The 26,760-nt window shown below is 46.3% G+C and overlaps 1 protein-coding gene across 2 annotated transcripts in view; it reads right to left on the bottom strand.

Annotated features, from left to right (window-relative positions):
* The window catches only part of LMBR1L (limb development membrane protein 1 like), a 183,937-nt gene extending 163,670 nt beyond the window's left edge, over nt 1-20,267 (bottom strand). The window contains exon 1 of one of the 2 annotated variants that reach the window (XM_063952689.1): nt 19,977-20,267. In XM_063952689.1, the coding sequence (XP_063808759.1) occupies nt 19,977-20,042 (66 nt within the window). In that variant the 5' untranslated portion in view covers nt 20,043-20,267. Of the gene's footprint in view, nt 1-19,745; nt 19,869-19,976 lie in introns of those variants that run through there. The other variant, XM_063952690.1, reaches the window with a different exon arrangement.
* Nucleotides 20,268-26,760: the final 6,493 nt, after the last annotated feature.

Here is a 26,760-nt window from a genome sequence, read left to right as displayed (position 1 = left end):
ACATAACTCATTTAACTCATGTGAAGGGGGAAAGGTCACCTCTTGCCTTTTTCCCCCATACATATAAACCCTCTTGTCAGGGACTGGGGTTTCCTCTGTGATGTGCAACACATCTTTCATTGCTATAATCATGTAACGGATGGCTTTAGCCATTTTAGGCTGTAACTTTGCATCATCGCCATCGACACTGGAGTCAGAATCCGTGTCGACATCTGTGTCAACAATTTGGGATAGTGGGCGCTTCTGAGACCCTGACGGCCTCTGCGACATAGGATCAGGCATGAGCTGAGACGCCGGCTGTCCCAAGGCTTCAGCTTTATCCAACCTTTTATGCAAGGAAGTAACATTATCATTTAAAACCTTCCACATATCCATCCAATCGGGTGTCGGCGGCGACCCCACATTCATTTGTTCCCGCTCTGTTTCCACATAGCCTTCCTCGTCAAACATGCCGACACAAGCGTACCGACACCACACACACAGGGGATGCTCTATTTGAAGACAGTTCCCCCACAAGGCCTTTTGGAGAGACAGAGAGAGAGAGTATGCCAGCACACACCCCAGCGCTATATGTCCCAGGAGTCACACAGTAACTTAGTATTAACCCAGTTGCTGCTGTATATACTGTTTTTGCGCCAAATTTATGTGCCCCCCCCCCCCCTCTTTTTTTACCCTCTTCTACCGTGATTCTGCAGGGGAGAGCCTGGGGAGCTTCCTCTCAGCGGAGCTGTGGAGAGAAAATGGCGCTGGTGAGTGCTGAGGAAGCCCCGCCCCCTCAGCGGCAGGCTTCTGTCCCGCGTTTGTGTAAAAATATGGCGGGGGCCCATGAACATATACAGTGCCCAACTGTATATATGCCCACTTTTGCCAAGAGGTCTCTAATTGCTGCCCAGGGCGCCCCCCCCTGCGCCCTGCACCCTACAGTGACCGGAGTATGTGGGTTAGTGTGGGAGCAATGGCGCACAGCTGCAGTGCTGTGCGCTACCTCATATGAAGACTGGAGTCTTCTGCCGCCGATTTCGAAGTCTTCTTGCTTCTGTCACCGGCTTCTGTCTTCCGGCTCTGCGAGGGGGACGGCGGCGCGGCTCCGGGATCGGACGACCAAGGGTGCGATCCTGTGTACGATCCCTCTGGAGCTAATGGTGTCCAGTAGCCTAAGAAGCAGGACCTATCTTCAGTGAGTAGGGCTGCTTCTCTCCCCTCAGTCCCACGTAGCAGAGTCTGTTGCCAGCAGATCTCTCTGAAAATAAAAAAAACCTAACAAAATACTTTCTTTTTAGCAAGCTCAGGAGAGCTCACTAAGTAGCACCCAGCTCGTCTGGGCACAGATTTAAACTGAGGTCTGGAGGAGGGACATAGAGGGAGGAGCCAGAGCACACCAGTATCCAAATTCTTTCTTAAAGTGCCCTGTCTCCTGCGGAGCCCGTCTATTCCCCATGGTCCTTACGGAGTACCCAGCATCCACTGGGACGTTAGAGAAATTATGGTTATTGAGGTTAATACTATGGGATCAAAATGACCCCCAAATTCTATGATTTAAGCTGTTTTTGAGGGGTTTTTGTAAAAAACACCCGAATCCAAAACACACCCTAATCAGACAAAAAAAATTCAGGGAGGTTTTGCCAAAACGCGTCTGAATCCAAAACACGGCCTCGGAACCAAATCCAAAACCCGAAAAATTTCCGGTGCACATCACTACATTTAACCCTTCCAGATAAAGGGTATATTTAAAGGACTAATGGAACCGCAATGTAGATACACTTATCTATATACAGAATTGCAGTCTGACGTATGCAAGCCAATATCAGAGTCACAGCAAACGCAACTGTAACCTGTAGTGTTAAGGCCCATATAGACGGGCCGATCCGGGGAGATGTGTGCTGAGCGAACCGCTCAGCACACATCTTTCTTGCCGCTCAGCACAGCGCGATCTGTGCTGAGCGTGCGGGGGGAGACGGGGGGGGCGCTCACTTCACCCACTGGGTGAAGTGAGCGACCCGCTAGATTGGCCTGCACGGCAGGCCAATCTAGCAGCAGTGATAGCGATGCGCGGGGCTGCGCATCGCTATCACTGTAAGGGTGTGTACACACGGTGAGATATTTTCTTTCGATTTTGACTATATAGTCAAAATCGCAAGAAAAGTTAGTGCAGATCGCAAGGTGAAAGTCACCTTGTGAACCCGATGTGCGGTCCCGCCAGGTCGGCATCGCAAGAAAAGATAGACCGTGCAGGCAAGTCAATCCTTGCTAGATCGGTGTACTATCTAGTTCATCTCACATGTCAATGACATCTCACATAAGCCAAAATCGTAAGCACACAGTCCATATCTCAAGAAAAGTTAGTCAAAATCGGTGGTGCTGGGCTCCGGGAGTTCAAGGGAAATTGCAAGTGAAAATCAGGCATAGCAAGGATCTCACCGTGTGTACACACCCTAAGTGCTACACACGGAGCGATCAGGCTTATATTCTAAGCAATCTAGTCAGATTGCTTAGAATATCGCTCCGTGAGTACCCCCCTTTAGGGTGTGTACACACGGCGAGATCCTTGCTATGCCCGATTTTCACTTGCGATTTCCCCTGAACTCCACGGAGCCCAGCACCACCGATTTTGACTAACTTTTCTTGAGATATGGACTATGGGGTATATGCAATTGCGGTCGAATTCCCGAAATTGTCGAAAAACGGGACATTTTCGCCCCAAAAAAAATTTCAACAATACAATTCAGTACTTGTCGTAAAAAAAAGACGGACTTTCATAATTCGACATTTGTCAAAATTCGACACTTCTGCAATGGTACAAATGCGGCAATTCGACAAAAGTATATTCAATTGAAGATTGTAAATTCGACAACAGTGCTTTTAGACAGTAAATTCGTCATTTTCAATCCGCCACACTTTGCTGGCGGAATCTAATAAAAAAATTTAAAAACATGTTTTTTTTGTGTGTTTTTTTATTGGTAATAGCATATCTATGTATATTAGAAGGGATTAGGTACTTGGTTTGTCTATTTTGGAGGCACAAGTATTATTTATATATTTTTAAAAATATTATTTATTTATTATTTTTTTAAATGGAATGGTAAAAATCTGAAAAAAGTCGGCGGGTCAACATAGGTAAGTATGTATGTGTCGGCATGTATGAAATAAAGTTTTACTTTCACGGTGTGTGTCTCCTGTTTTTATTTGGGTATTTTTTTCCAGAGAACTACAGGTACCAGCGGGCCCGTTTTTCCACCCGCATGCTGGTACTTGTGGTTCTCCAAGTACCAGCTTGCGGGGGAGGCTTGCTGGGACTTGTAGTTCTTCTGGAAAAAACAATATTCTATCATTTTACTCAAGGCTATCAGCCCCCCCATCCGTAGCCCTTGGATGGGGGGGGGGGGGAGAGAGACAGCCTCGGGCTTCACCCCTGGCCCTTGGGTGGCTGGGGGGGGACCCCTTGATTGAAGGGGTCCCCACTCCCCCAGGGTACCCCGGCCAGGGGTGACTAGTTGGATATTTAATGCCACGGCCGCAGGGCGCTGTATAAAAGTGACCCCCGGCTGTGGCATTATCTGTCCAGCTAGTGGAGCCCGATGCTGGTGTAAAAAATACGGGGGACCCCTACGCTTTTTGTCCCCCGTATTTTTTGCACCAGCACCAGGCACAGAGCCCGGTGCTGGTTTTAAAAATACGGGGGATCTCCTGTCAGTTTTCCCCCCGGATTTTCAGAACCAGGACCGGCTCGAAGAGCCAGAGGCTGGTTATGCTTAGGAGGGAGGACCCCACGCAATTTTTTTTCGGGGTTTTTACCTTTTTTTTTACATTTTTACAAGTCTAACCAAAATCCGTCAAGTCGGCCGTTTTTCGACAGCGGGACTGTCGAATCCGTTTTTTATTGAATATGTTAAATTCCGGCACCCACCTGCCGGAATTAGACGGTCGAATTGTGTCGAATTAAAAAACGGGCGAAAAATTGCCGCGATTCGCCGGCAATTGCATATACCCCTATGTGTGCTTACGATTTTGGCTTATGTGAGATGTCATTGACATGCGAGATGAACTAGATAGTACACCGATCTAGCAAGGATTGACTTGCCTGCACAGTCTATCTTTTCTTGCGATGCCAACCTGGCGGGACCGCGCATCGGGATCGCAAGGTGACTTTCACCTTGCGATCTGCACTAACTTTTCTTGCGATTTTGACTATATAGTCAAAATCTAAAGGAAATATCTCACTGTGTGTACACACCCTTAGCCATATGTAGACAAGCAATAGCCAATGCTTTTAATTATAAACAATATTTCCTAATTACCTTATTGTTGCTAGTAAGTATTCAAAAGGTTTATACACATATAAAGTAAAATCAGCTACAGCAGTGTTTGAAATAATGCAGATTTATAATTCTAAAAACTAGTGCTTTCAATAAAGTGTAACGTCTTCAGAGGCCACTCAGTATGCTCAAATACTGTAGCATTTCATACAAACCTTTGCTTCGAGGTAAAATCATTAAAATTCCGGCCTCATCACAAACTGTTCGGGGGGTGTGCACGTTTCAGGGGGATTACAGCACAGACAGAGAAGTACTAGGAATGCTATGACCTCTAGCTGTCTGAGCACAGAACACAGCAATGCAGCAACACATAGACCAATGAGAAAATGCACAGCTCCCAACCCCGTCTCACTGCCATCCAGTGTGATTACTCTGTTCTCTTCTTCTTGATAGCAACCAACTACTTCATGAGCTTATATAAAATTCTGGTTAAGTGTAGTTATTACTCTTTATGGCATCCAAACATAAACCAATTATACCCTTATTGATACAAGAACTGTTTAAAACAGTAAAATAAAAAATCCAATCAGAAGACTTGGGAATCCTATACACAGAATCATTTATAATGTAAAATGGTTAATTTTATATACAGACGCCGACGATGAGGAACTATACAAGGGTCTGGTGGTTTAGAAAAATAGAACATAATGCAAAAGGTATTTAGAGAATCTGGAAATCAGGACAATTTCCTGCATGAAACTGCAATCTAATTCTAACGCAGTGCAAGGAACAACCATTGGAGGAGTATTAAATGGGAGCATATACGAAAAGGTGTCCTGCTTACTGTACATCGTGTTTCAGCACCAATAGACAAGACTACATGTCATGCAAGCGTTCTGAGCCGTCTGGTAAATAACACTGGCACTACCTCAGTTATCACTGCCAGTTGCTTGCTTCATATTACAGAACACGTTCGAAGGGGGCCTAAAAGCAAAGCAAATGTATTCATCTTTCACAGCATTCAGTACCAATATAAAACATAATTAGGATAGCACAGGGCAAGTACAAGCCTTATCCACCACCTACATAATTACGATACATTTATTGTCATTATCAAAAAAATTTGACAACGAAATTCAGTTTGTAATTATGGAGTTAGCAGTGACCTTAAGGCACCAGTGCAATGAGAGGTAGGGAGAAGTTTGGTCACCATGCACAATCCAGCAGTTCATTTAATACAGAATGTATTGCACAGCCAACAGAAAAATATCAGGTTGTTTATTAACCCTGATTTGGTACCATGAAAAAAAAGTTACGCTGACAGTACGATGGGGTCAAATTGACTTCATGGTAAAAAAAAAAAAAACTTACTATATCACAGAATAAAAACACTGTTTATTACAATATTTTTTCTCACCAAATAATATTAATAAACAAATATTTGTACTCAAATCTCGACAAACAGAGGCGTATTTGTCTTAGGAACTTTCAAATAGCCTATATAGAAGCATATACAGAAAATGTATTACAAAACTCTAAATAACATTGCACACCACTTCATGTGTGAGTTTCTGATTCTTTTACATCACTGTAGGCCTAACTTTTACTGCTACCATTGGTTGTACAACCAATTGCAGTGCTCTTCACACACAAACTTATTGCACTCATTACAGATGAATTCGGTTTTCTTGTCCTTTGATCTGAACTAATGTAGTAGCATCACTTAGGTTGCCTAAAATCGCCAGAAAGTCCGCCCTTGATAATCCCTGTCGTTTCACCATTGTTACGCTGTGCACGTGACAGAACCTCGAAAAAAGTGAAAAATATTTATATTACATGGAAGATATTTTTAGGTCAATTTGACCCCAAACGGAAATAAATAGAAAAACAGGAAAACTAGCGAACGTGTGCCACATTGTCAGGAAGGCCTTGTGAAATTTTTTTTGAAAGGTGAGGTCACTACATGTGACCGTTTTAAAAAGAGCATGGGTCAAGGAGGTGTGGGGTCACAGAGACCCCATGGTACCACATAAGAGTTAATTATTCCACTATAGAAAAATGGAAAAAGTCTTCTAACAGACCTTTTTAGGTCCTTTATAGACCTTGTTCCTGTATGTCAGATATTTGAAATGTCATTTGTAGTTTCTAGATATATAAGGAAATAGCATTTGTTAATTATATCATTATAAATTGCAAACAAAGATAAAAAAACAAACAAAAAAACAAAAAAAAAAAACACAGTTCTTTGAATACCCATAGCAAAAAAATGGGCACTGTAGACCAGGATTGTGCCTATAACACCAACTTCCTCCCCCCAAAAAGATGGGTATGGGCCATAGGGTCGACCACTATTGGTCGACAGTAAGTAGGTCAACACCTGAAAGGCACACACGTCTACCTTTTTCCATGTCAACCTAGTATATGTCGACCTAATGACCGTATCCCGAAAAGCCGATTTAGCACACCAAGCATAAAAGGTTCAAAAGGACAGAGCACCAGGACAATCAGCTCACTAACAGATTACATTGAAGGATGCTAGAATAAAGGTTCATCTTAAACTACACTATCAAAAAGCAAAGGTAACTGCGCAGAGTCTTTAGGAAGCACCAGGCAGAATCATGCAGCTTATCTATTTAAATTGGTCCAGGAAATGCACAGAATTATTTGACACAATCCCACAGGTCTACGATGTTAGGAAGCAAAGCAAAAAAAACAAAAACAAACCACAAGCAACAGGGCGAAAGCCATGTTGCACTGCTTTTATGACCAATAAACACGGTGCTGGCGCAAGAGCTACTGCAGCCAACTGGTTGTGGTATAGAAGATCTAAATTCATTAGGGCTACAGTCATTAGGTCAACCCCATATGATTGACATGGACAAAAGGTCAACACTTTTTTTTGCATTTTTTGGGTTAGTGTGGCAGGGACCAACATTTGTAGAAACGCTTTGGGCACGGTGCCACAAGGTTATGATTTGGGACATGGATTGTTAAGGAAGGAAAAGGTCCAAAAACATGATAAAACCCCCCAACAAACGTGTCGACCATTGTCCTGTCAACCTTTTCCAGTGTGGACGTTTCATATGACGACCTTTTGTTCATGTTGACCTTGTATCTGTTGACCATATGGGGGTCAACCTAATGAGTGGCGACCTATAGTCCGGATCTTTAACCGAGTGCACTCTCACAAGCACTCCTGCCTGCCTAAGACCGAATACGCACTGGAGCGATCTCAGCCTGACATGTTTTCTACCGAATCCTGGGCCAGATCGTTTAGTGTGTACACCCAATCTGGGCGCTCCCACAGTTGCAAGCAATATCTTCCAGTCGGACGTGCAGGGAGGAATCGTTCCAGCCTTCAGATGATGTCACTGCGCCAGCAAATTTACCCTATCTGCGTTAATGACAATTAAAGCTAGGTACACACTATACAATTATCTGGCAGATAATCTGCCAGATTTCGCTGGTTGGAATAAAAATCTGGTAATGTATGAGAGCAAATGGCAATCAACTACTAGCTCCCAAAAATGGCAAAATGAACAAAAAATAAGATTTTACTCACCGGTAAATCTATTTCTCGTAGTCCGTAGTGGATGCTGGGGACTCCGTAAGGACCATGGGGAATAGACGGCTCCGCAGGAGACTGGGCACACTAAAAGAAAGATTTGGTACTACCTGGTGTGCACTGGCTCCTCCCTCTATGCCCCTCCTCCAGACCTTAGTTAGGATACTGTGCCCGGAAGAGCTGACACAATAAGGAAGGATTTTGAATCCCGGGTAAGACTCATACCAGCCACACCAATCACACCGTATAACTCGTGATATTTAACCCAGTTAACAGTATGAAATATAACTGAGCCTCTCAACAGATGGCTCAACAATAACCCTTTAGTTAGGCAATAACTATATACAAGTATTGCAGACAATCCGCACTTAGGATGGGCGCCCAGCATCCACTACGGACTACGAGAAATAGATTTACCGGTGAGTAAAATCTTATTTTCTCTGACGTCCTAGTGGATGCTGGGGACTCCGTAAGGACCATGGGGATTATACCAAAGCTCCCAAACGGGCGGGAGAGTGCGGATGACTCTGCAGCACCGAATGAGAGAACTCAAGGTCCTCCTCAGCCAGGGTATCAAATTTGTAGAATTTAGCAAACGTGTTTGCCCCTGACCAAGTAGCAGCTCGGCAAAGTTGTAAAGCAGAGACCCCTCGGGCAGCCGCCCAAGATGAGCCCACCTTCCTCGTGGAATGGGCTTTCACTGATTTAGGATGCGGCAATCCAGCCGCAGAATGCGCCAGCTGAATTGTGCTACAAATCCAGCGAGCAATAGTCTGCTTAGAAGCAGGAGCACCTATTTTGTTGGGTGCATACAGGATAAAAAGCGAGTCAGTTTTCCTGACTCCAGCCGTCCTGGAAACATAAATTTTCAAGGCCCTGACTACGTCCAGTAACTTGGAATCCTCCAAGTCCTTAGTAGCCGCAGGCACTACAATAGGTTGGTTCAAGTGAAAAGCTGATACCTCCTTAGGGAGAAACTGGGGACGAGTCCTCAATTCTGCCCTATCCATATGGAAAATCAGATAAGGGCTTTTACATGACAAAGCCGCCAATTCTGACACACGCCTGGCCGAAGCCAAGGCCAATAACATGACCACTTTCCACGTGAGATATTTGAGATCCACGGTTTTAAGTGGTTCAAACCAATGTGATTTTAGGAAACTCAACACCACATTGAGATCCCAAGGTGCCACAGGAGGCACAAAAGGGGGTTGAATATGAAGCACTCCCTTTACAAAAGTCTGAACTTCAGGCAGTGAAGCCAGTTCTTTCTGGAAGAAAATCGCCAGAGCCGAAATCTGGACCTTAATGGAACCCAATTTTAGGCCCATAGTCACTCCTGACTGTAGGAAGTGCAGAAAACGACCCAGCTGAAATTCCTCTGTAGGGGCCTTCCTGGCCTCACACCACGCAACATATTTTCGCCAAATGCGGTGATAATGGTTTGCGGTTACTTCTTTCCTGGCTTTTATCAGCGTAGGAATGACTTCCTCCGGAATGCCCTTTTCCTTTAGGATCCGGAATTCAACCGCCATGCCGTCAAACGCCGCCGCGGGAAGTCTTGGAACAGACAGGGCCCCTGCTGTAGCAGATCCTGTCTGAGCGGTAGAGGCCATGGGACCTCTGATATCATTTCTTGAAGCTCTGGGTACCAAGCTCTTCTTGGCCAATCCGGAACCACGAGTATCGTTCTTACTCCTCGCCTTCTTATTGGTATGAGAGGCAGAGAAGGGAACACATAAACCGACTGGTACACCCACGGTGTCACTAGAGCGTCCACAGCTATCGCCTGAGGGTCCCTTGACCTGGCGCAATATCTCTTTAGCTTTTTGTTGAGGCGGGACGCCATCATGTCCACCTGTGGCCTTTCCCAACGGTTTACCAACAGTTTGAAGACTTCTGGATGAAGTCCCCACTCTCCCGGGTGTAGGTCGTGTCTGCTGAGGAAGTCTGCTTCCCAGTTGTCCACTCCCGGAATGAACACTGCTGACAGTGCTAAGACGTGATTTTCCGCCCATCGGAGAATCCTTGTGGCTTCTGCCACGCCATCCTGCTTCTTGTGCCGCCCTGTCGGTTTACATGGGCGACTGCCGTGATGTTGTCTGATTGGATCAGTACCGGCTGGTTTTGAAGCAGGGGTCTTGCCTGACTTAGGGCATTGTAAATGGCCCTCAGTTCCAGAATATTTATGTGTAGGGACGACTCCTGACCTGACCAAAGTCCTTGGAAATTTCTTCCCTGTGTGACTGCCCCCCAGCCTCGAAGGCTGGCATCCGTGGTCACCAGGACCCAGTCCTGTATGCCGAATCTGCGGCCCTCTAGAAGATGAGCACTCTGCAGCCACCACAGCAGAGACACCCTGGTCCTTGGAGACAGGGTTATCAGCCGATGCATCTGAAGATGCGATCCCGTCCAAGAGGTCCCACTGAAAAGTTCTTGCATGGAACCTGCCGAATGGAATTGCTTCGTAGGAAGCTACCAATTTTCCCAGGACTCGCGTGCAGTGATGCACCGACACCTGTTTTGGTTTCAGGAGGCCTCTGACTAGAGATGACAGCTCCTTGGCTTTCTCCTGCGGGAGAAACACTTTTTTCTGTTCTGTGTCCAGAACCATCCCCAGGAACAGTAGATGCGTCGTAGGAACCAGCTGCGACTTTGGAATATTCAGAATCCAGCCGTGCTGTTGTATCACTTCCCGAGATAGTGCTACTCTGACAAACAACTGCTCCCTGGACCTCGCCTTTATAAAGGAGATTGTCCAAGTACTGGATAATTCTTTCGGCCATTACCTTGGTAAATACCCTCGGTGCCGGGGACAGACCAACGGCAACGTATGGAATTGGTAATGACAATCCTGTACCACAATTTTGAGGTACTCCTGGTGAGGAGGTTAAATAGGGACATGCAGGTAAGCATCCTTGATGTCCAGTGATACCCTGAAATTCTCCAGGCTTGCAATAATCGCCCTGAGCGATTCCATTTTGAACTTGAACCTTCTTATATAAGTGTTCAAAGATTTCAATTTTAGAATGGGTCTCACCGAACCGTCTGGTTTCGGTACCACAACATTTTTGGAATAGTAACCCCGGCCTTGTTGAAGGAGGGGTACCTTAATTTCACCTGCTGGAAGTACAGCTTGTGAATTGCCGCCAGTACTAACTCCCTATATCCGAGGGCAGCAGGCAAGGCTGATGTGAGGTAACGGCGAGGGGGAGTCACCTCGAACTCCAGCTTGTATCCCTGTGATACTACTTGCAGAACCCAGTGATTCACCTGTGGGCAAGCCCACTGGTCCCTGAAGTTCCCGAGACGCGCCCCCACCGCACCTGTCTGTGGAGCCCCAGCGTCATGCTGTGGACTCAGAGGAAGCGGGGGAAGATTTTTGATCCTGGGAACTGGCTGTCTGTGCAGCTTTTTCCTTCTTCCCTTGTGCAGAAAGGAAGCGCCTTTGGCCCCCTTGCTTTTCTGAACCTGAAAGGACTGTACCCGATAATACATTGCTTCCTTAGGGTGTGAGGAAACCTGAGGTAGAAATTTTTCTTCCCAGCTGTTGCTGTGGATACGAGGTCCCAGAGACCATCCCCAAACAATTCCTCACCCTTATAAGGCAGAATCTCCATGTGCCTTTTAAAGTCAGCATCACCTGTCCACTGCCGGGTCTCTAATACCCTCCTGGCAGAATGGACCTTGCATTAATTCTGGACACCAGCCGGCAAATATCCCTCTGTGCATCCCTCATATATAAGACTACGTCTTTAATATGCTCTATGTTAGCACCATATTCTCCCTGTCTAGGGTATTAATATTATCTGACAGGGTATCAGACCCTGCTGCAGCAGCACTATTCATGCTGAGGCAATTGCAGGTCTCAGTATAATACCTGAGTGTGTATATACAGACTTCAGGATAGCCTCCTGCTTTTTATCAGCAGGCTCCTTCAAAGTGGCCGTATCCTAAGACGGCAGTGCCACCTTTTATGACAAACGTGTGAGCGCCTTATCCACCCTAGGGGATATCTCCCAACGTGACCTATCCTCTGGCGGGAAAGGGTACGCCAGCAGTAATTTTTTTATCGGGGGAACCCACGCTTCTTCACACACTTCATTCACTCATCTGATGGGGGAACAAAACACCGGCTGCTTTTTCTCCCCAAACATAAAACCCCTTTTATGTGGTACTTGGGTTTATGTCAGAAATGTGTAACACAATTTTTATTGCCGAGATCATGCAATGGATGTTCCTAGTGGATTGTGTATATGTCTCAACCTCGTCGACACTGGAGTCAGACTCCGTGTCGACATCTGTGTCTGCCATCTGAGGTAACAGGCGTTTTTTGAACCCCTGATGGCCTTTGAGACGCCTGGGCAGGCGCGGGCTGAGAAGCCGGCTGTCCCACAGCTGTTACGTCATCCAGCCTTTTATGTAAGGAGTTGACACTGTCGGTTAATACCTTCCACCTATCCATCCACTCTGGTGTCGGCCCCACAGGGGGCGACATCACATTTATCGGCATCTGCTCCGCCTCCACATAAGTCTCCTCATCAAACATGTCGACACAGCCGTACCGACACACCGCACACACACAGGGAATGCTCTGACTGAGGACAGGACCCCACACAGCCCTTTGGGGAGACAGAGAGAGAGTATGCCAGCACACACCAGAGCGCTATATAATGTAGGGATAAACACTATCACTGAGTGAATTTTTCCCAATAGCTGCTTGTATAAACAATATTGCGCCTAAATTTAGTGCCCCCCCTCTCTTTTTAACCCTTTGAGCCTGAAAACTACAGGGGAGAGCCTTGGGAGCTGTCTTCCAGCTGCACTGTGAAGAGAAAATGGCGCCCAGTTTGCCGAGGGAGATAGCTCCGCCCCTTTTTTGCGGACTTTTCTCCCGCTTTTTTATGGATTCTGGCAGGGGTAATTATCACATATATAGCCTCTGGGGCTATATATTGTGATTATTTTGCCAGCCAAGGTGTTTTTATTGCTGCTCAGGGCGCCCCCCCCCCAGCGCCCTGCACCCTCAGTGACCAGAGTGTGAAGTGTGTATGAGGAGCAATGGCGCACAGCTGCAGTGCTGTGCGCTACCTTGGTGAAGACTGAAGTCTTCTGCCGCCGATTTTCCGGACCATCTTCATGCTTCTGGCTCTGTAAGGGGGACGGCGGCGCGGCTCCGGGAACGAACACCAAGGACGGGTCCTGCGGTCGATCCCTCTGGAGCTAATGGTGTCCAGTAGCCTAAGAAGCCCAAGCTAGCTGCAAGCAGGTAGGTTCGCTTCTTCTCCCCTTAGTCCCTCGTTGCAGTGAGCCTGTTGCCAGCAGGTCTCACTGTAAAATAAAAAACCTAACATATACTTTCTTTCTAGGAGCTCAGGAGAGCCCCTAGTGTGCATCCAGCTCGGCTGGGCACAGAAATCTAACTGAGGTCTGGAGGAGGGGCATAGAGGGAGGAGCCAGTGCACCCCAGGTAGTACCAAATCTTTCTTTTAGTGTGCCCAGTCTCCTGCGGAGCCGTCTATTCCCCATGGTCCTTACGGAGTCCCCAGCATCCACTAGGACGTCAGAGAAACAGTCATTCATCTAAGTTGGTTAGACTTGTGTTTAACCAATTTGTATGAACGACAGGTTTTGTTAGTTTTCCAGTGTTTGGGAACAAATGATCATTGTCATTTGCTCTCAACCATTACCAGATTTTCCATGTCAACTAGCTAGATCTGGCAGATTATCTGCCAGATAATTGTATAGTGTGTACCTAACTTAAGTCCAAGTCCTGATGTGTACTGCGGACTGTGTACATAAGATATGTCAGCCCGTTGGCAAATCATACAGGTAAACATAATTCTAGTGTACCCAAGGCTGCGTACACACCTGAACGATTTATCTGCAGATCAAACACACTAACCAACCATTGTTACTATCAGAATCTAGATCTGTTCTGAGGATATTGGGCAATTAATCTTTTACTCTGTTACCCGATTACGCCGTGGTCGGCCTGTGATCCGTACACAGTGGCAAATGTACAGATACATCTAAAAGATATATGGTCATCGGCTGTACAGCAGGGCAGACCTGATATGCCTGAACTACGTGATTCTTCAGCTAATTCAATGATATATCGCATTGTGCGTTCCCAGCCTAAGATCCGCCATATAAAGAAACACCACGCTCATTAATCTACACTGTTACCATACAGTTATTCCAGCTACAGAGACTCTAGAGCCTTTATTGGACTGGTGGGGAGTAGATGTTAAGCAGCACATGAATCTACGGCATCCAAAATGTTGACATGTTCATAAAGCCAACATTTCACAGGTTGACAGTACATACTATTAGCGCTATATTTAGGTTTAACTTAGGCTAGGCTAAAATAGTAAAAACAAAAATGTTATATTGACATGAGAAATGTTGACATTTGTGGATGTTGTAATTTTGCCCATGTTGACATTCTGAATGTCTGCACATCATACCACACACAAAGATATTGTATCATAGGCTATACAATCATTGTGAGCTGCCTGTTTTATAGGAGTATTGGGTTTATTGTTTATGATAACACAAACAAATGATTTGGCTAGGTGCATACACGCTTTGCCGAGAAAATGAACTTCGCTCATTTTCACCTTTCCTGAGCGATGTTGTTCACTTTCAAGGCAAGTGTGTATGCAGCAGCCGACGAGTGATGCGTGGCCCCGCGGATCGCTAACGACCCTCACTGTTGGCCTTGCATGCAGCTCAATTTGGACTTTCGTCCAAGAGCTGCCTGCACGGCCCGGCTGCTGCGTGACATCACTGAGTGATATGGTCGTCATATCGCTCAGTGTGTATGCCCTGCCGCTGACTGCCCCGAGAGGGAAACACTAGGCGACGTCGCTCATAGAGCACGTCGCCTAGTGTGTACCCACCTCCTCTGTATGCATACACTATAGTGCAGTGGTTCCCAAACACAACTCTCAAGGCACCCTAACAGTCCAGGTTTTAAGGCTATCCATGCTTAGGCACAGGTGACTTAATTAGTACTTCAGTAACTTTGATTATACCACCTGTGCACAAGCAGGGATATCCCTAAAACCTGGACTGTTAAGGTGCCTTGAGGACTGCATTTGAGAAACAATATAAGAACGAACATAACAGTTCAAAGGTATGGCCGAGTGACGTACATAGAATATCCTTCAGCTGCTGGGTGCACCAACAGCATAGTAATGAGGACAGAATAAGAATGTAGGTATATAATAATGTGTAGATTATTATTAACCTTTATAGCACTATTATATTACACAGTGCTTTACAAAAAAAGTGATTAATCATTCACATCAGTCCATGACCACAATGGAGCTTATAGTTAAAATTGTTTAACACACACAAAAAGAAATAGATATTGTAAAGTTTGCATTTACATGGGAGACAAGTAAATTTGTCATTGTATTCATTGGTCACCTGTAAAATATAACTCAAATATGCCCATACGCCATGCATGGTTATTAGAATGAAATAAATACCTGGGGCCGGGATGCGGTCAATTTACCTACAATCAAAACCCCGACTGTCAAAATATGGCAACCATTGAATGATGGTCAAAATACAGACAAGGTCGAAATGCAGACATTAAAAATGTTGACACGGTCAAAATACTGACATGTAAAATGTCGACAGGTCAAAAAATCAACATGAGTTTTTCATTGAAACCGACTTGTTCATACTTTACCATCCCAGTAGATGTGGAGGGGGGATATCATAGTGTGCCAAACGCAGCAAAGCACCGTGATCGAATGCAAGCCATGCGAGGGGATGCGGTTCACTTATACGGTGTCCATGTCGACATACACACCAATTATTTTTTACCCTAACTCGTGTCTACTTTTTGACCATGTCAACATTTTACATGTTGGTATTTTGACCTTCTCAGTATTTTGCCCATCGGTCAATTGTTTGTGGTATTTTGACCGGGATCCGGTCTGAAGATCGACAGTGTCTAGGTCGACAATGTTTAGGTCGACCACTATAGGTCGACAGTCACTAGGTCGACATGGATGGAAGGTCGACAGGGTTTCTAGGTCGACAGGTCTAAAGGTCGACATGAGTTTCACATTTTTTTTGGGGGGGGGGGGGATTTTTTCATACTTAACGATCCACGTGGACTACGATTGGAACGGTAAAGTGTGCCGAGCGAAGCGGTAGCGGAGCGAAGGCACCATGCCCGAAGCATGGCGAGCGAAGCGGTGCACTAATTTGGGATCCCGGTCACTCTACGAAGAAAAAGACACCAAAAAAAAAAAAAAAAATCCCTCATGTCGACCTAGAAACCCTGTCGACCTTCCATCCGTGTCGACCTAGTGACTGTCGACCTATAGTGGTCGACCTAAACATTGTCGACTTAGATACTGTCGATAAAACGAACCACACCCATTTTGACCATCGGGATTTTTATTGTAGGTAAATCATACTGATCCCCCCCTGGGGCCTAGTGCACATAAAGCAGGTTATGCTACCAAGAAAAGCATTTCTCCAACACAAGAAACTGACATTATGCACACCATGACAAACTACAAAAGCACCACCAGCAGTGTTCTATAGAGATAAGTATTACTGTATTGTGTTATGTACATACTAATGCTGCAACCTTTTTTAACCTCTGAATGGTGAACGTCAGAGATATTTGTCTAAGCCTGATTGCGTAAGTAGGAGTATCTAGCTGTCAAACTAACTTCTCACACTTATGTGGTGGCATGGCTCAATGCAGGATGCCGATAAAGACACCATAACAAGTGAACGGAAATAGGACAGTGTATGCTGAATGCAGAGACGACGGGAGAATAATGCACAACTGTAGTTTAGCTGCCATCTGTGTATATGAGCACATATTTCAGTTACAGTGCATCATTCCAAATTCCATACTGAATCTTTGGAAATTGTAATACCAAACATTCCAGGGCACAAATGTTATAAACCCAGCTTGCTAAAACTAGCGTTAACAAAAACAAAGAGAAGAAAGAGAAGAAAGACTCGTTGTTGGGGCACACTTGAACAATTGAATTATGTAAAAATTTAACTTTTAATAATGTTACATATAATGTAATGTAATATTTTATATGTAACATTATTAAAAGTTACATTTTAACATAATTCAATTGTTCAAGTGTGCCCCAACAACAAGTCTTTCTTCCCTTTGTTTTTGTTCTCATACACAATACTGACTGGGAGCACCACCAATAAAAGATTGAGGATACCCTTAGCAGGGATCATTTATGCAATACTGTTGGTTTTTTTCAGAGGAATCAAACAAGTGAATCTCTGAATTTGCAGTCCTGTGCGTAACCACCCCTTCCACACGCTAAAACTAGCGTTACACAGAAGTTGACTATTTATTATTTGTTCTCACTTTTACATAAGTAGTGATGATGGTAAACACAGATCATGGTTAAGGTGCATACACACTGTAAGATTTGGGCTAACCCCGAATCTCACCGTGCGATAGGGACTAGGTTGTTATCGCTAGCATATAATGACTCTGCTTGCGATACTGACTATGTATGATTTTGGCTAAGTGTCAATTTTGACTACCTTTACTTCAAGATAGACTGTGCAGGCAAGTCAATTTTGACTATCTAGGCTTCCGATGCCGACCGCGGATCGGTATCACATGGTGACTTCCACCTTGCGATTTGCACCAACTTTTCTTATGATTTTGACTATATAGTCAAAGTCGTAAGAAAAAAAATCTCACCGTGTGTACATACCTTTACAGTAGTGAATCATAAGCAGAAAACATTTTCATGTACAGTAAAAGCTGTGCATACTACTTGTAATAGAGATGTATGTAACGAACATTGGGGGTAATTCAGAGTTGATCGCAGCAGCAAATTTGTTAGCAGTTGGGCAAAACTATGGGGGTCATTCCGAGTTGATCGTAGCTGTGCTAAATTTAGCACAGCTATGATCATGTTACCTGACATGCGGGGGGACGTCCTGCACAGGGCTAGCCCGCCCCGCATGTCAGTGCCGGCCCCACCGCAGAAGTGCAAAGGCATCGCACAGCGGCGATGCCTTTGCACTTCAGGAGTAGCTCAGCTACTCCTCACTCCCCGGCCCGCAGCGGCCCGTCCCCCCCCCCTTTTGGTCCGGCCACGCCTGCGTTGGCCGGACCGCGCCTACGAAACGGTGGCCAAACGCCGTTTCGCTCCCTCCCGCCCATCAATCGCCTCTGTCTGTCAATCAGGCAGAGGCGATCGCTGTCCTGCTTCGGCCTTTGGCATGCGCATTACGGCGCATGCGCAGCAGGGACTCGTTCGCTCTGCTGCGTTAAAACGCAGCGAGCGGGTCGGAATGACCCCCTATGTGCACTGCAGATATAACATGTGCAGAGAGAATTAGATTTGGGTGGGTTATATTGTTTCTGTGCAGGGTAAATACTGGCTGCTCTATTTTTACACTGCAATTTAGATTTCAGTTTGAACACACCCCACCCAAATCTAACTCTCTCTGCACATGTTATATCTGCCCCCCCTGCAGTGCACATGGTTTTGCACAACTGCTAACAAATTTGCTGCTACGATCAACTCTGAATTAGGCCCACAGTCATGTAACCTAGCAGGTATATTTGCAGCAGGAGCCACGTCACGTATGCCCGATTGCTGTATAAAGGGGGGTACTCACGGAGCGATCGCTGCTTAAAATCTAAGCAATCTGACTAGATTGCTTAGATTTTAAGCAGCGAACACTGTGTGTACCCCTCACAGCGATAGCGATGCGCAGCCCCGCGCATCGCTATAGCTGGTGCTAGATTGGCCTTCCCCGTCTCTCCGCGCACGCATCACGCTGTTTTGAGCAGGGGGGGAGGCAGGGGGGGGGGGGAAGAGATCATCTCTCCTCTGATCTGCCGTGAGGACTGGCCTTAACAGGAGGATTGCATGCGAGAGTGCTCAAGCTGCACTGGCCTGAGGCTGTATCTCACTCTTGACAGTGCAGCACTTCCCCCACCTCACATTCTGGGAACTGCAGGGAAAGGGAGTAAATCCTACAGACCCTGGGGCTGGATCCACCCTTTAACACTATAGTCAGTCCCCAGCCCACCATATAATACTATAGTCTGTCCCTGGACTATAAAGCTGGGCTCATTCTAATACTAGTAGTCAGTCTCTGGACTATTGGGCTGGGCTCATCCTATAATACTATAGTCAGTCCCCAGACTCTGGGGCAGGGATCACCATATAACCCTGTATAGTCAGTCCCCAGTCCACCCCATAACACTACAATCAGTCCCTAGACTCTGGGGCTGGGATCACCCTTTAATAATAATAATTTTATTTATATAGCACTCTCTTTCTCCAACAGGACTCAAGACACTTTACATACATCAAAAACAATGTACATAACACTAGTCAGTCCCTACACTCCGGGGCTGGGATCACCCTGTAACAATGATCAGTCCCTGGACTCCGGGGCTGGGATCACCCTATAGTCAGTCCCTGGACTCCGGGGCTGGGATCACCCTATAGTCAGTCCCTGGACTCCGGGGCTGGGATCACCCTATAGTCAGTCCCTGGACTCCGGGGCTGGGATCACCCTATAGTCAGTCCCTGGACTCCGGGGCTGGGATCACCCTATAGTCAGTCCCTGGACTCCGGGGCTGGGATCACCCTATAGTCAGTCCCTGGACTCCGGGGCTGGGATCACCCTATAGTCAGTCCCTGGACTCCGGGGCTGGGATCACCCTATAGTCAGTCCCTGGACTCCGGGGCTGGGATCACCCTATAGTCAGTCCCTGGACTCCGGGGCTGGGATCACCCTGTAACAATGATCAGTCCCTGTAACACTAGCAGCAGCATTGAGCATAACCACCAACTTCAGCTACTTGGTTAGCTCTGTAGACCATGGCCGGAGAGTTAAAGCCACATCGCATAGCAGTGTATAGCACAACCCATATTTACCCACGTGTACTACAAGTCTCAGGATGCTCTATCACTGGGCATCAGCTGGGGAGTTATGGGATGCGTTACTCTGCACTACGGCAACACAGTGGTTAATCTCCAAGCGCCACTCCCGCCCCCACACACCAGTGACCCGCATCACCAACTCAGCCCCAATCCCGTTTCCTGAGCCTCACTGGTTATCCCGTAGCCAGCCAGCCAGGGTCACCCGCATATAACGGCCGCACTCACAATGCATTCCCGGATCCACTCGTGGAAAAGCTGCTCTTTAAGCGACACATCTTGATCCGCTTCCATTCTCCGGCAGCATGGCGCCCTCCGAGCTGGTGTCACACCTGAGGGAGAACGGATACGGGTGACCCAGTGTTGCCCTCGGGTGCCTCAATAATCCCACTACTGCTGCGCCTCTCGGACCCTGCTCTGTATCTGGTTACATGCCAGCCTCTGCTCCCGGCACACAGGCCCGCCCACTCCTCCGCCTATGGGATTGCCCGGAGAGGGGGGCTTCAATGTGATTGGTGGACGGTGCAGTGACGCACGCAGTAACGGTTGGCATTTGTGTCTGAGGGGCTGGAAAAAGAAGTGTCTATTTCTTTACACTGTTTACAGATGCTTGCCTAGTACCTACCTATGCACGTAATGTATTTGTATGCATTTGTCACAGAACGTGTTGTGTTTTCTTTACATTTCAAGATAAGTTCCATTTAAACATGAATCAGATAAACATTTTTCTTAACTATACTGACAGCAATCTTTATCACTTTTTCAAAATCTCTCCTGTTGGCAAACAAAATGGCCACCATACACAGACTTTGTGCAGGCTCAAAAGAAGGATATCACAGTGCATGCAGCACAGATTTGTGTTCCAAAGCCTCTTACTACATCATCACGAGCTTATGGGGCATCCTAGGCGCAGTGCATACGCGCAAGCACTGTACTGTACGTTACGTGCACGCATACTTGCCTACCTGACCCTCTCCATGAGGGAGAAAATGCTCTGTTCCTGGACTTTCCTGCTAATGTATGATTGCCATCACCTGTGGTGAGCTAGTTAATTGATAAGAAAGGTGTTTCACCACAGGTGATGGCAATCATACATTACCAGGAAAGTCCAGGAACAGAGCATTTTCTCCCTCATGGAGAGGGTCAGGTAGGCAAGTACGCGTGCACGGCCACTGAATGCGTTCGGGGTCGCAGCGGGTATGAACGCCTCTGCCTGATTGACAGACAGAGGCATTAGCAGGGGGGGGCGGCTACATAGCATTGCAGGGGCGGCGCGGGGAAGATTGAGGCGGAGCGGCTGCGTTTTCGGGGCGGCTGTGTGAAGTCACAAGCATCAGCTCCGACGGGTAAAATGGCGGCTGACCAGCTGCGGCTGCAGGGGGTCCTCCACAATTGCTGCAATTACAATGTAAATCGTGGTCCCAGCTGGTGGCCGCCATTTAGCATACTGGGTGGCCTTGCCCTGCAATGGCAGGCCCCCAGCATGCGAAAGAATGGATTGCAAATTCTGCTTTTTAGCAGAATTTGCAATACGTACTGAATAACTCCCTATTGTGACTGTGGATGTCGTAGTCCAGAAACATAAATCATTTTCATAGGTCAATTTGTTGTCAATACTAATTAATCTAGATTTACCATACTATCCCTTTAAACTGGGACACTAATGAATTACACAGGTTCTGTGGCAGGCTGAATCAAGCCTGCATTTCAACTGGTTTTAATTGGCCACAGAACTTGTGTAATCCATGAGTGTCCCGGGTTTAAAGGGACAGTATGGTAATCCTTATTCATTATTTTGAAAACTTAGCCCCATTGCAACACATCATGGAGTAAATTTACTAAAGATCAATGTAAAATCATTCTAAAATCGATCAACAAAATAAAAGAACAAAATTCCATGTATACTAAAAGATTTTAAACCCACCTCTGGATTACGTAATATATAGAGTATTTGGAAAGATTCCACACCAAATTTTCGGGCTCATTTATCAACAAGTGGTAAAATGTGTTGTGAATTATTCAATTTGTTGCGTATGGTGCTGTCATTTTTCAAACACATGACAGGAGATGATTGGCTTGAGCACCATTTATCATACGCAATGTGTTTTATCAATCACAATGTGTTTTATCACTCATTGATAAATGGGCCCTTTTGTGTATAAAACATGTTGAAAGAGGAATACGCTATTATGTGCACTACAGTCTTCCTGTTCTCCAGGGAGGCTTCATGCCCTATCCCAAGATAGCCACAGAGATCACTATTGAGCATGTGCAGGAGTTATCTTGTCTTTATTGTGTAGAGTGACATGGTGGTACACAGACAGAGCCGGATTAAGGGGGGGGGCCCTGGGGGTCAGTACCCCAGGCCCCCCTTTCTAAAAGGGCCCCCCCGCCACAGGTCGGATCTGTCACTGATCCGATCTGTTGCGCTGCGTCTCCCTATAGGTTGCCCTGGCAACCTAAACCGCGCCGCCGGCACCGCATAGCAGTATAGGACAGCGTCAGCTCAGCTGTCCAATGCTGTATGAAGCAGCAGCCTGCGGCTGGGCGCGCAGGCTGCAGGAGAGAAGGGTGGAGCCTGCGGAAGGTACGTGATGCCTGGGGAGCAGTGGCAGGGCCGCAGCCACACTGCACTTATGCATATAAAGTGGCCGGGAGAGGGAGGCATACAGACTGTACTCCCGGTTGCTCTACGCCTGACACCCGCTGCAGTGAGGACGGAAGGAGTGAGTCCGGCGTCATTCAGATGATAATGCAGAGCTTTGGGGACGGAGCAGTTGAGTCAGGGCTACACGGCTGATCTGCTGTCCGGGATTATTGGAGGCGGAGCCAGATTCTTTTAGCCACTGTTTGGCTTTACCCGTGACTGGCCTCTCACCTGGGACCAGCCATCAATGAGCTGAGCTCCTTTCAGGCTGGCCCTTCTTCTCCTGTCTCCCGACCTCCTCTCTCCTATAGCACTGGTCTCCACTCTCCTGCCGTTTGGCTCAGTGACAGTGTCCATCCTGCTTCTTATCCTCTCCACCCTTTCATAAATCAGGTAAGTATCTGGGGTGATTTTTACTGTGAAGCAGATACACTTTGAAAGGGGGTGTTCTTTACAATATGGTCGTGTTGACTAAGTGTGTGTGTGTGTGTGTGTGTGTGTGTAACTGTAAATATATATGTACATATCTGTATGCATGTACTGTATGTGTATCTACTTATCTATCTGTGCTCTTGTGGTGTCAGACTGCAGACATCGTGGCTCCGTCCCAACAACCCTGTACCCATTGCAGTTCCATCTCAACAATCCCCCCCCAGCGCTCTGATACTTACCCCGGAGACCGGTCATTGGGACTCGCACTTTAAGTAGATGGGTCAGCCTGGCACAGTTATTATGTGCATTTATCATTTTTGGGGAGATTTTATACAGTATATAGGAAGAGAAGCCCAGCACTCCATCCTCTTATGAACATCTACTTGCTCCAGTGCCCTCCATTGGTGTATGAGAATGTAAATATGGAGGGGTTAAGGTGGCACTCAGAAGACGTTGATATTTAATATGTATTTTTTGTATCCGACATATGTTTCAGGTTGAAGCCCGTCATCAGGGATGAAAGTAAATAGCAGCGCTATTGTATTGTACATTCATCCCTGACGATGGGCTGCTGCCCGAAACATGTCGGATGCATTGTCCTTCGAGTGCCGCCTCAACACCCCTCTCTCTTTATATAAATATATATCTCCTTGAGAAAGTCAGTTTGACGGAACAGGTTGGATTAGAGAGTATTTTTATATACTCTTTTATGTTTCAAAGCCTGCACGGGTGAAGACAGTTCAAGGCTGATGCTTGGTACTAGGGCTGCACTTATCAGACCATGTTGATGTTAGTGTGCTCCAGCTCAGTCGGGAGCCGTCCACCACAGTGCAGGCCTTGGTGTTTCACCAGCGGATTGAACATGGGCACACCACTAATAAGTGGTGAAGTTGTGAAATAATAACTACAGCGTCCAGTATGAACTGCATATAGCGGGTTTTTACGCTACATGATGAGCTTGATTGTGACTTCCCCGCATTGGAATGTGGTTACCAGGGACCCTCACAAGGTGCAAATACAGAACTGAGGGATATGAAGCAGCAATTTGGGGGATGTGGTCTCAGCGCATGTTATGTGCACTGATACTGCTTCCCCCCTTCTTGCTATGCGGTACAGATCGGGGGAATCTGGATTTTTAAATATGTTTAATATTCCCAATCCCTTGCGACCTCTGAGGGATCGGGGAATTGCCCCAATCCATCGCTGGTGTATGGAGGGGCTTTAGTAAGATAGGGCTGGTAGGTAATGGATTTGTTTATAGCTCTTTGTCATAACAATGTTTTTAATATTTAATTAGCTGTTTAAACCACACATTACACAAACCACATCACTAACATTATTGTAACACTCATTTTCACATTGCTAGCTGGGCCACTTCCTTGTGTCTGCCACCCAGGCTGAAAGTTGCCAGCCAGCCCCTGCTGGGGAGACACAGTTGTATATTCAATTGTCGGAACTTCCAACAAGTCGAAAAACACATGAATGAGCGGAATCCATGTGTTTTTGACCACGCCGCAGTCATTTATTTTCGCCCATAATAGAGGGCGGAAATGCATGGTCGGAATGGGAGGGGAAACGGGCGGAAACGGCCCGCAATTGAATACTAACATGTCAGATCCTCTCCGTCGGAGAGGATCCGACTGTAATTGAATATACCCCACAGAGAGGAATGAGCGTGTCACCAGCAGCAGAGTAAAAAGTAAGCTGGTTGAATTGCTTTTTTGTTTTTCATCTATTTTATTCCATTCCTATCTAAAATTTGAATTTTTGGCTCTGGGTCGTGTGTGTGCGTGTGTATATCTAATGTGCGTAATTCATCTGCCTGCATTTGTATTAGGGGCCCTACTGTTTGAAGTGCCCCGGGCCCCCCATAGCCTTAATCCAGCTCTGTACACAGACATCTGCTTAGCTCCAGTGTACATGTAACAGTGAGTACAGCTATACCTGCTATCTATCAATAAACCAACACCACTGGTTAAGTTATACCCCTTTTCCACCTATGAGCACGGGTCGCAGCCGGGAGCCTGATACGGAAGCTGCCCGGCTGCAACCCGTGCTCAGCCCCTTTTCCATCAGCAGTCACCAACCCGGCATATTGCCGGGTTAGTGACGCTGCTAGTGATGCAGCAGGGGCGGCGCTGGGAGATCACATGATCTCCCAGCGCCGCCCTTCCATACAGTGTAAACGGGAGCCGCGTCGCATCCACACGGCTCCCGTTTACACTACAACCCTACTCGGATCATTCCCGTGTCCTACCCAGGTAGATAGCCGGGTAGGATTCACGGGTCACTTGATCCGGGTTTTTGCGGGGGACCCTTTTCCACTTGCAAAAAACACGGGTAAATGCGCACCCCCGTACATTTACTCGTTGATAGAGTCCAATTAATTTCTTATAAATATTTAAAATGCCAGCGCTAATATATGTTGCTGACGCCAGGCGCATCTTATTACCATATACGATAAAAGTGCGTTGTACATTGCAAACACTACATCCTTTAAGAGCAAAACAAGTACACGCACACATTTCTGAGTTCCAAAGCTCATTGATGTATATATTTGTTATTAAAAGGGTATGCATACACTGTAACACATGTACAATATATATATATATATATATATATATAGAGAGAGAGAGAGTTACGGAGTACAATTACATAAAAAGCAAGAATTCATCCAATTACGGCCAGCATACAATTACCATCTCCCTCAATGCACTTTATGCACTAATCGCTCCATTTCCTCCATCTTTAGCTCTCCCTCCTCACAGCAGCAGAGTATTAGCAAAACACAGCATCTCGATCAGCACCCAGGAAAAACAGTTAGCTCTTCTGTGTGGGATCAGCTATACACTGTATATATTGGGGGAGTATAGGTCTGGGACTGGGTCTTCTGTTATTGGTCCAGGGGTGGGAACTCTCATTCATGATGAGTCATTGGTCAGTTCATATGCAAGCCTTGAAGACATCAAAAGGGTTGGCCTCTGGTTTCCGCCCACACATGCTTCAAATGGAATGTTCTTTTGTTGTCATTAGAATTGTGGCTTTATATTCTGTCAAAGTCGAAAAATATCGTTATTCTCATGCCTTGTACTAACCCCATGCGCTTGCCCGCTGCACGTGCACATTCTCTCCCGTGCGTGCCCATATTCGCACTTGCGTGATGGCGCCTCCACGGTCGTGCGCTCGGGCGCGTGGTATGTGCATTTACGGTAGAGTTTGTGTGCGTCTGGCGGGCGACTCGATCGTCACATAGTTAATCCAAATAGTGTATTTTATAGGTTATGGTCCTCTTAATAATATCAGTGAGTTTGTTTAGTGTAACTGGTTCATGGACAGAGAGATCCCTCTTTACATGATACGAAGGGTCAGACAGGTTTTGAGCAGTTGTGTTTAGTATGCAACGGTAGAGTATATTATTAGAAACATTCCGGTATTGGTTTGAAAGAGATTAATCGCTCCTGCGAATAGTTATGTTTATAAGAAGTTTATGGACATTTACTGTATTTGCAGTTCATTATCCATGCGGCGGGAATCCTGAGATTCCCTCCCACCTGAGCAGTATGAAATAGTCACAGCCCACCTGTTCGAATCAACCTATGACCTTTTGTTATAATGTGAAGACAGATTCCTGTGTCCAATGAACAATGAGATTGTAGGCCCCTTTGTAGTGTACTGTATGTAGTGTATATAAGGCAGCCAGTCTGGGCCAGCTCAGTCTACTCTCCACAAAAGGTTTTCATCACTGACTAACTTGAGAGCTGGTACCAGGACTGCGCAGCGATCATTCCCCAGTGTGTAAGTTTTTCTCTGTAACCAACTTATTCTCTGTTTGTATTTGCCATACTCTCTCTCTCTCTCTGTTATTGTTACGCTGTTGTATATTGTATATTTTCAGTTATTCTGTGTAGGTGTTTTATGTTAGTGCTGTAGTGT

The sequence above is a fragment of the Pseudophryne corroboree genome, chromosome 2 (assembly GCF_028390025.1).
Source record: "Pseudophryne corroboree isolate aPseCor3 chromosome 2, aPseCor3.hap2, whole genome shotgun sequence".
In the NCBI taxonomy this organism is placed as follows: domain Eukaryota; kingdom Metazoa; phylum Chordata; class Amphibia; order Anura; family Myobatrachidae; genus Pseudophryne; species Pseudophryne corroboree.
The sequence above is the reverse complement of the archived record's forward strand: the minus strand, read 5'-3'. Positions and strand labels throughout refer to the sequence as shown.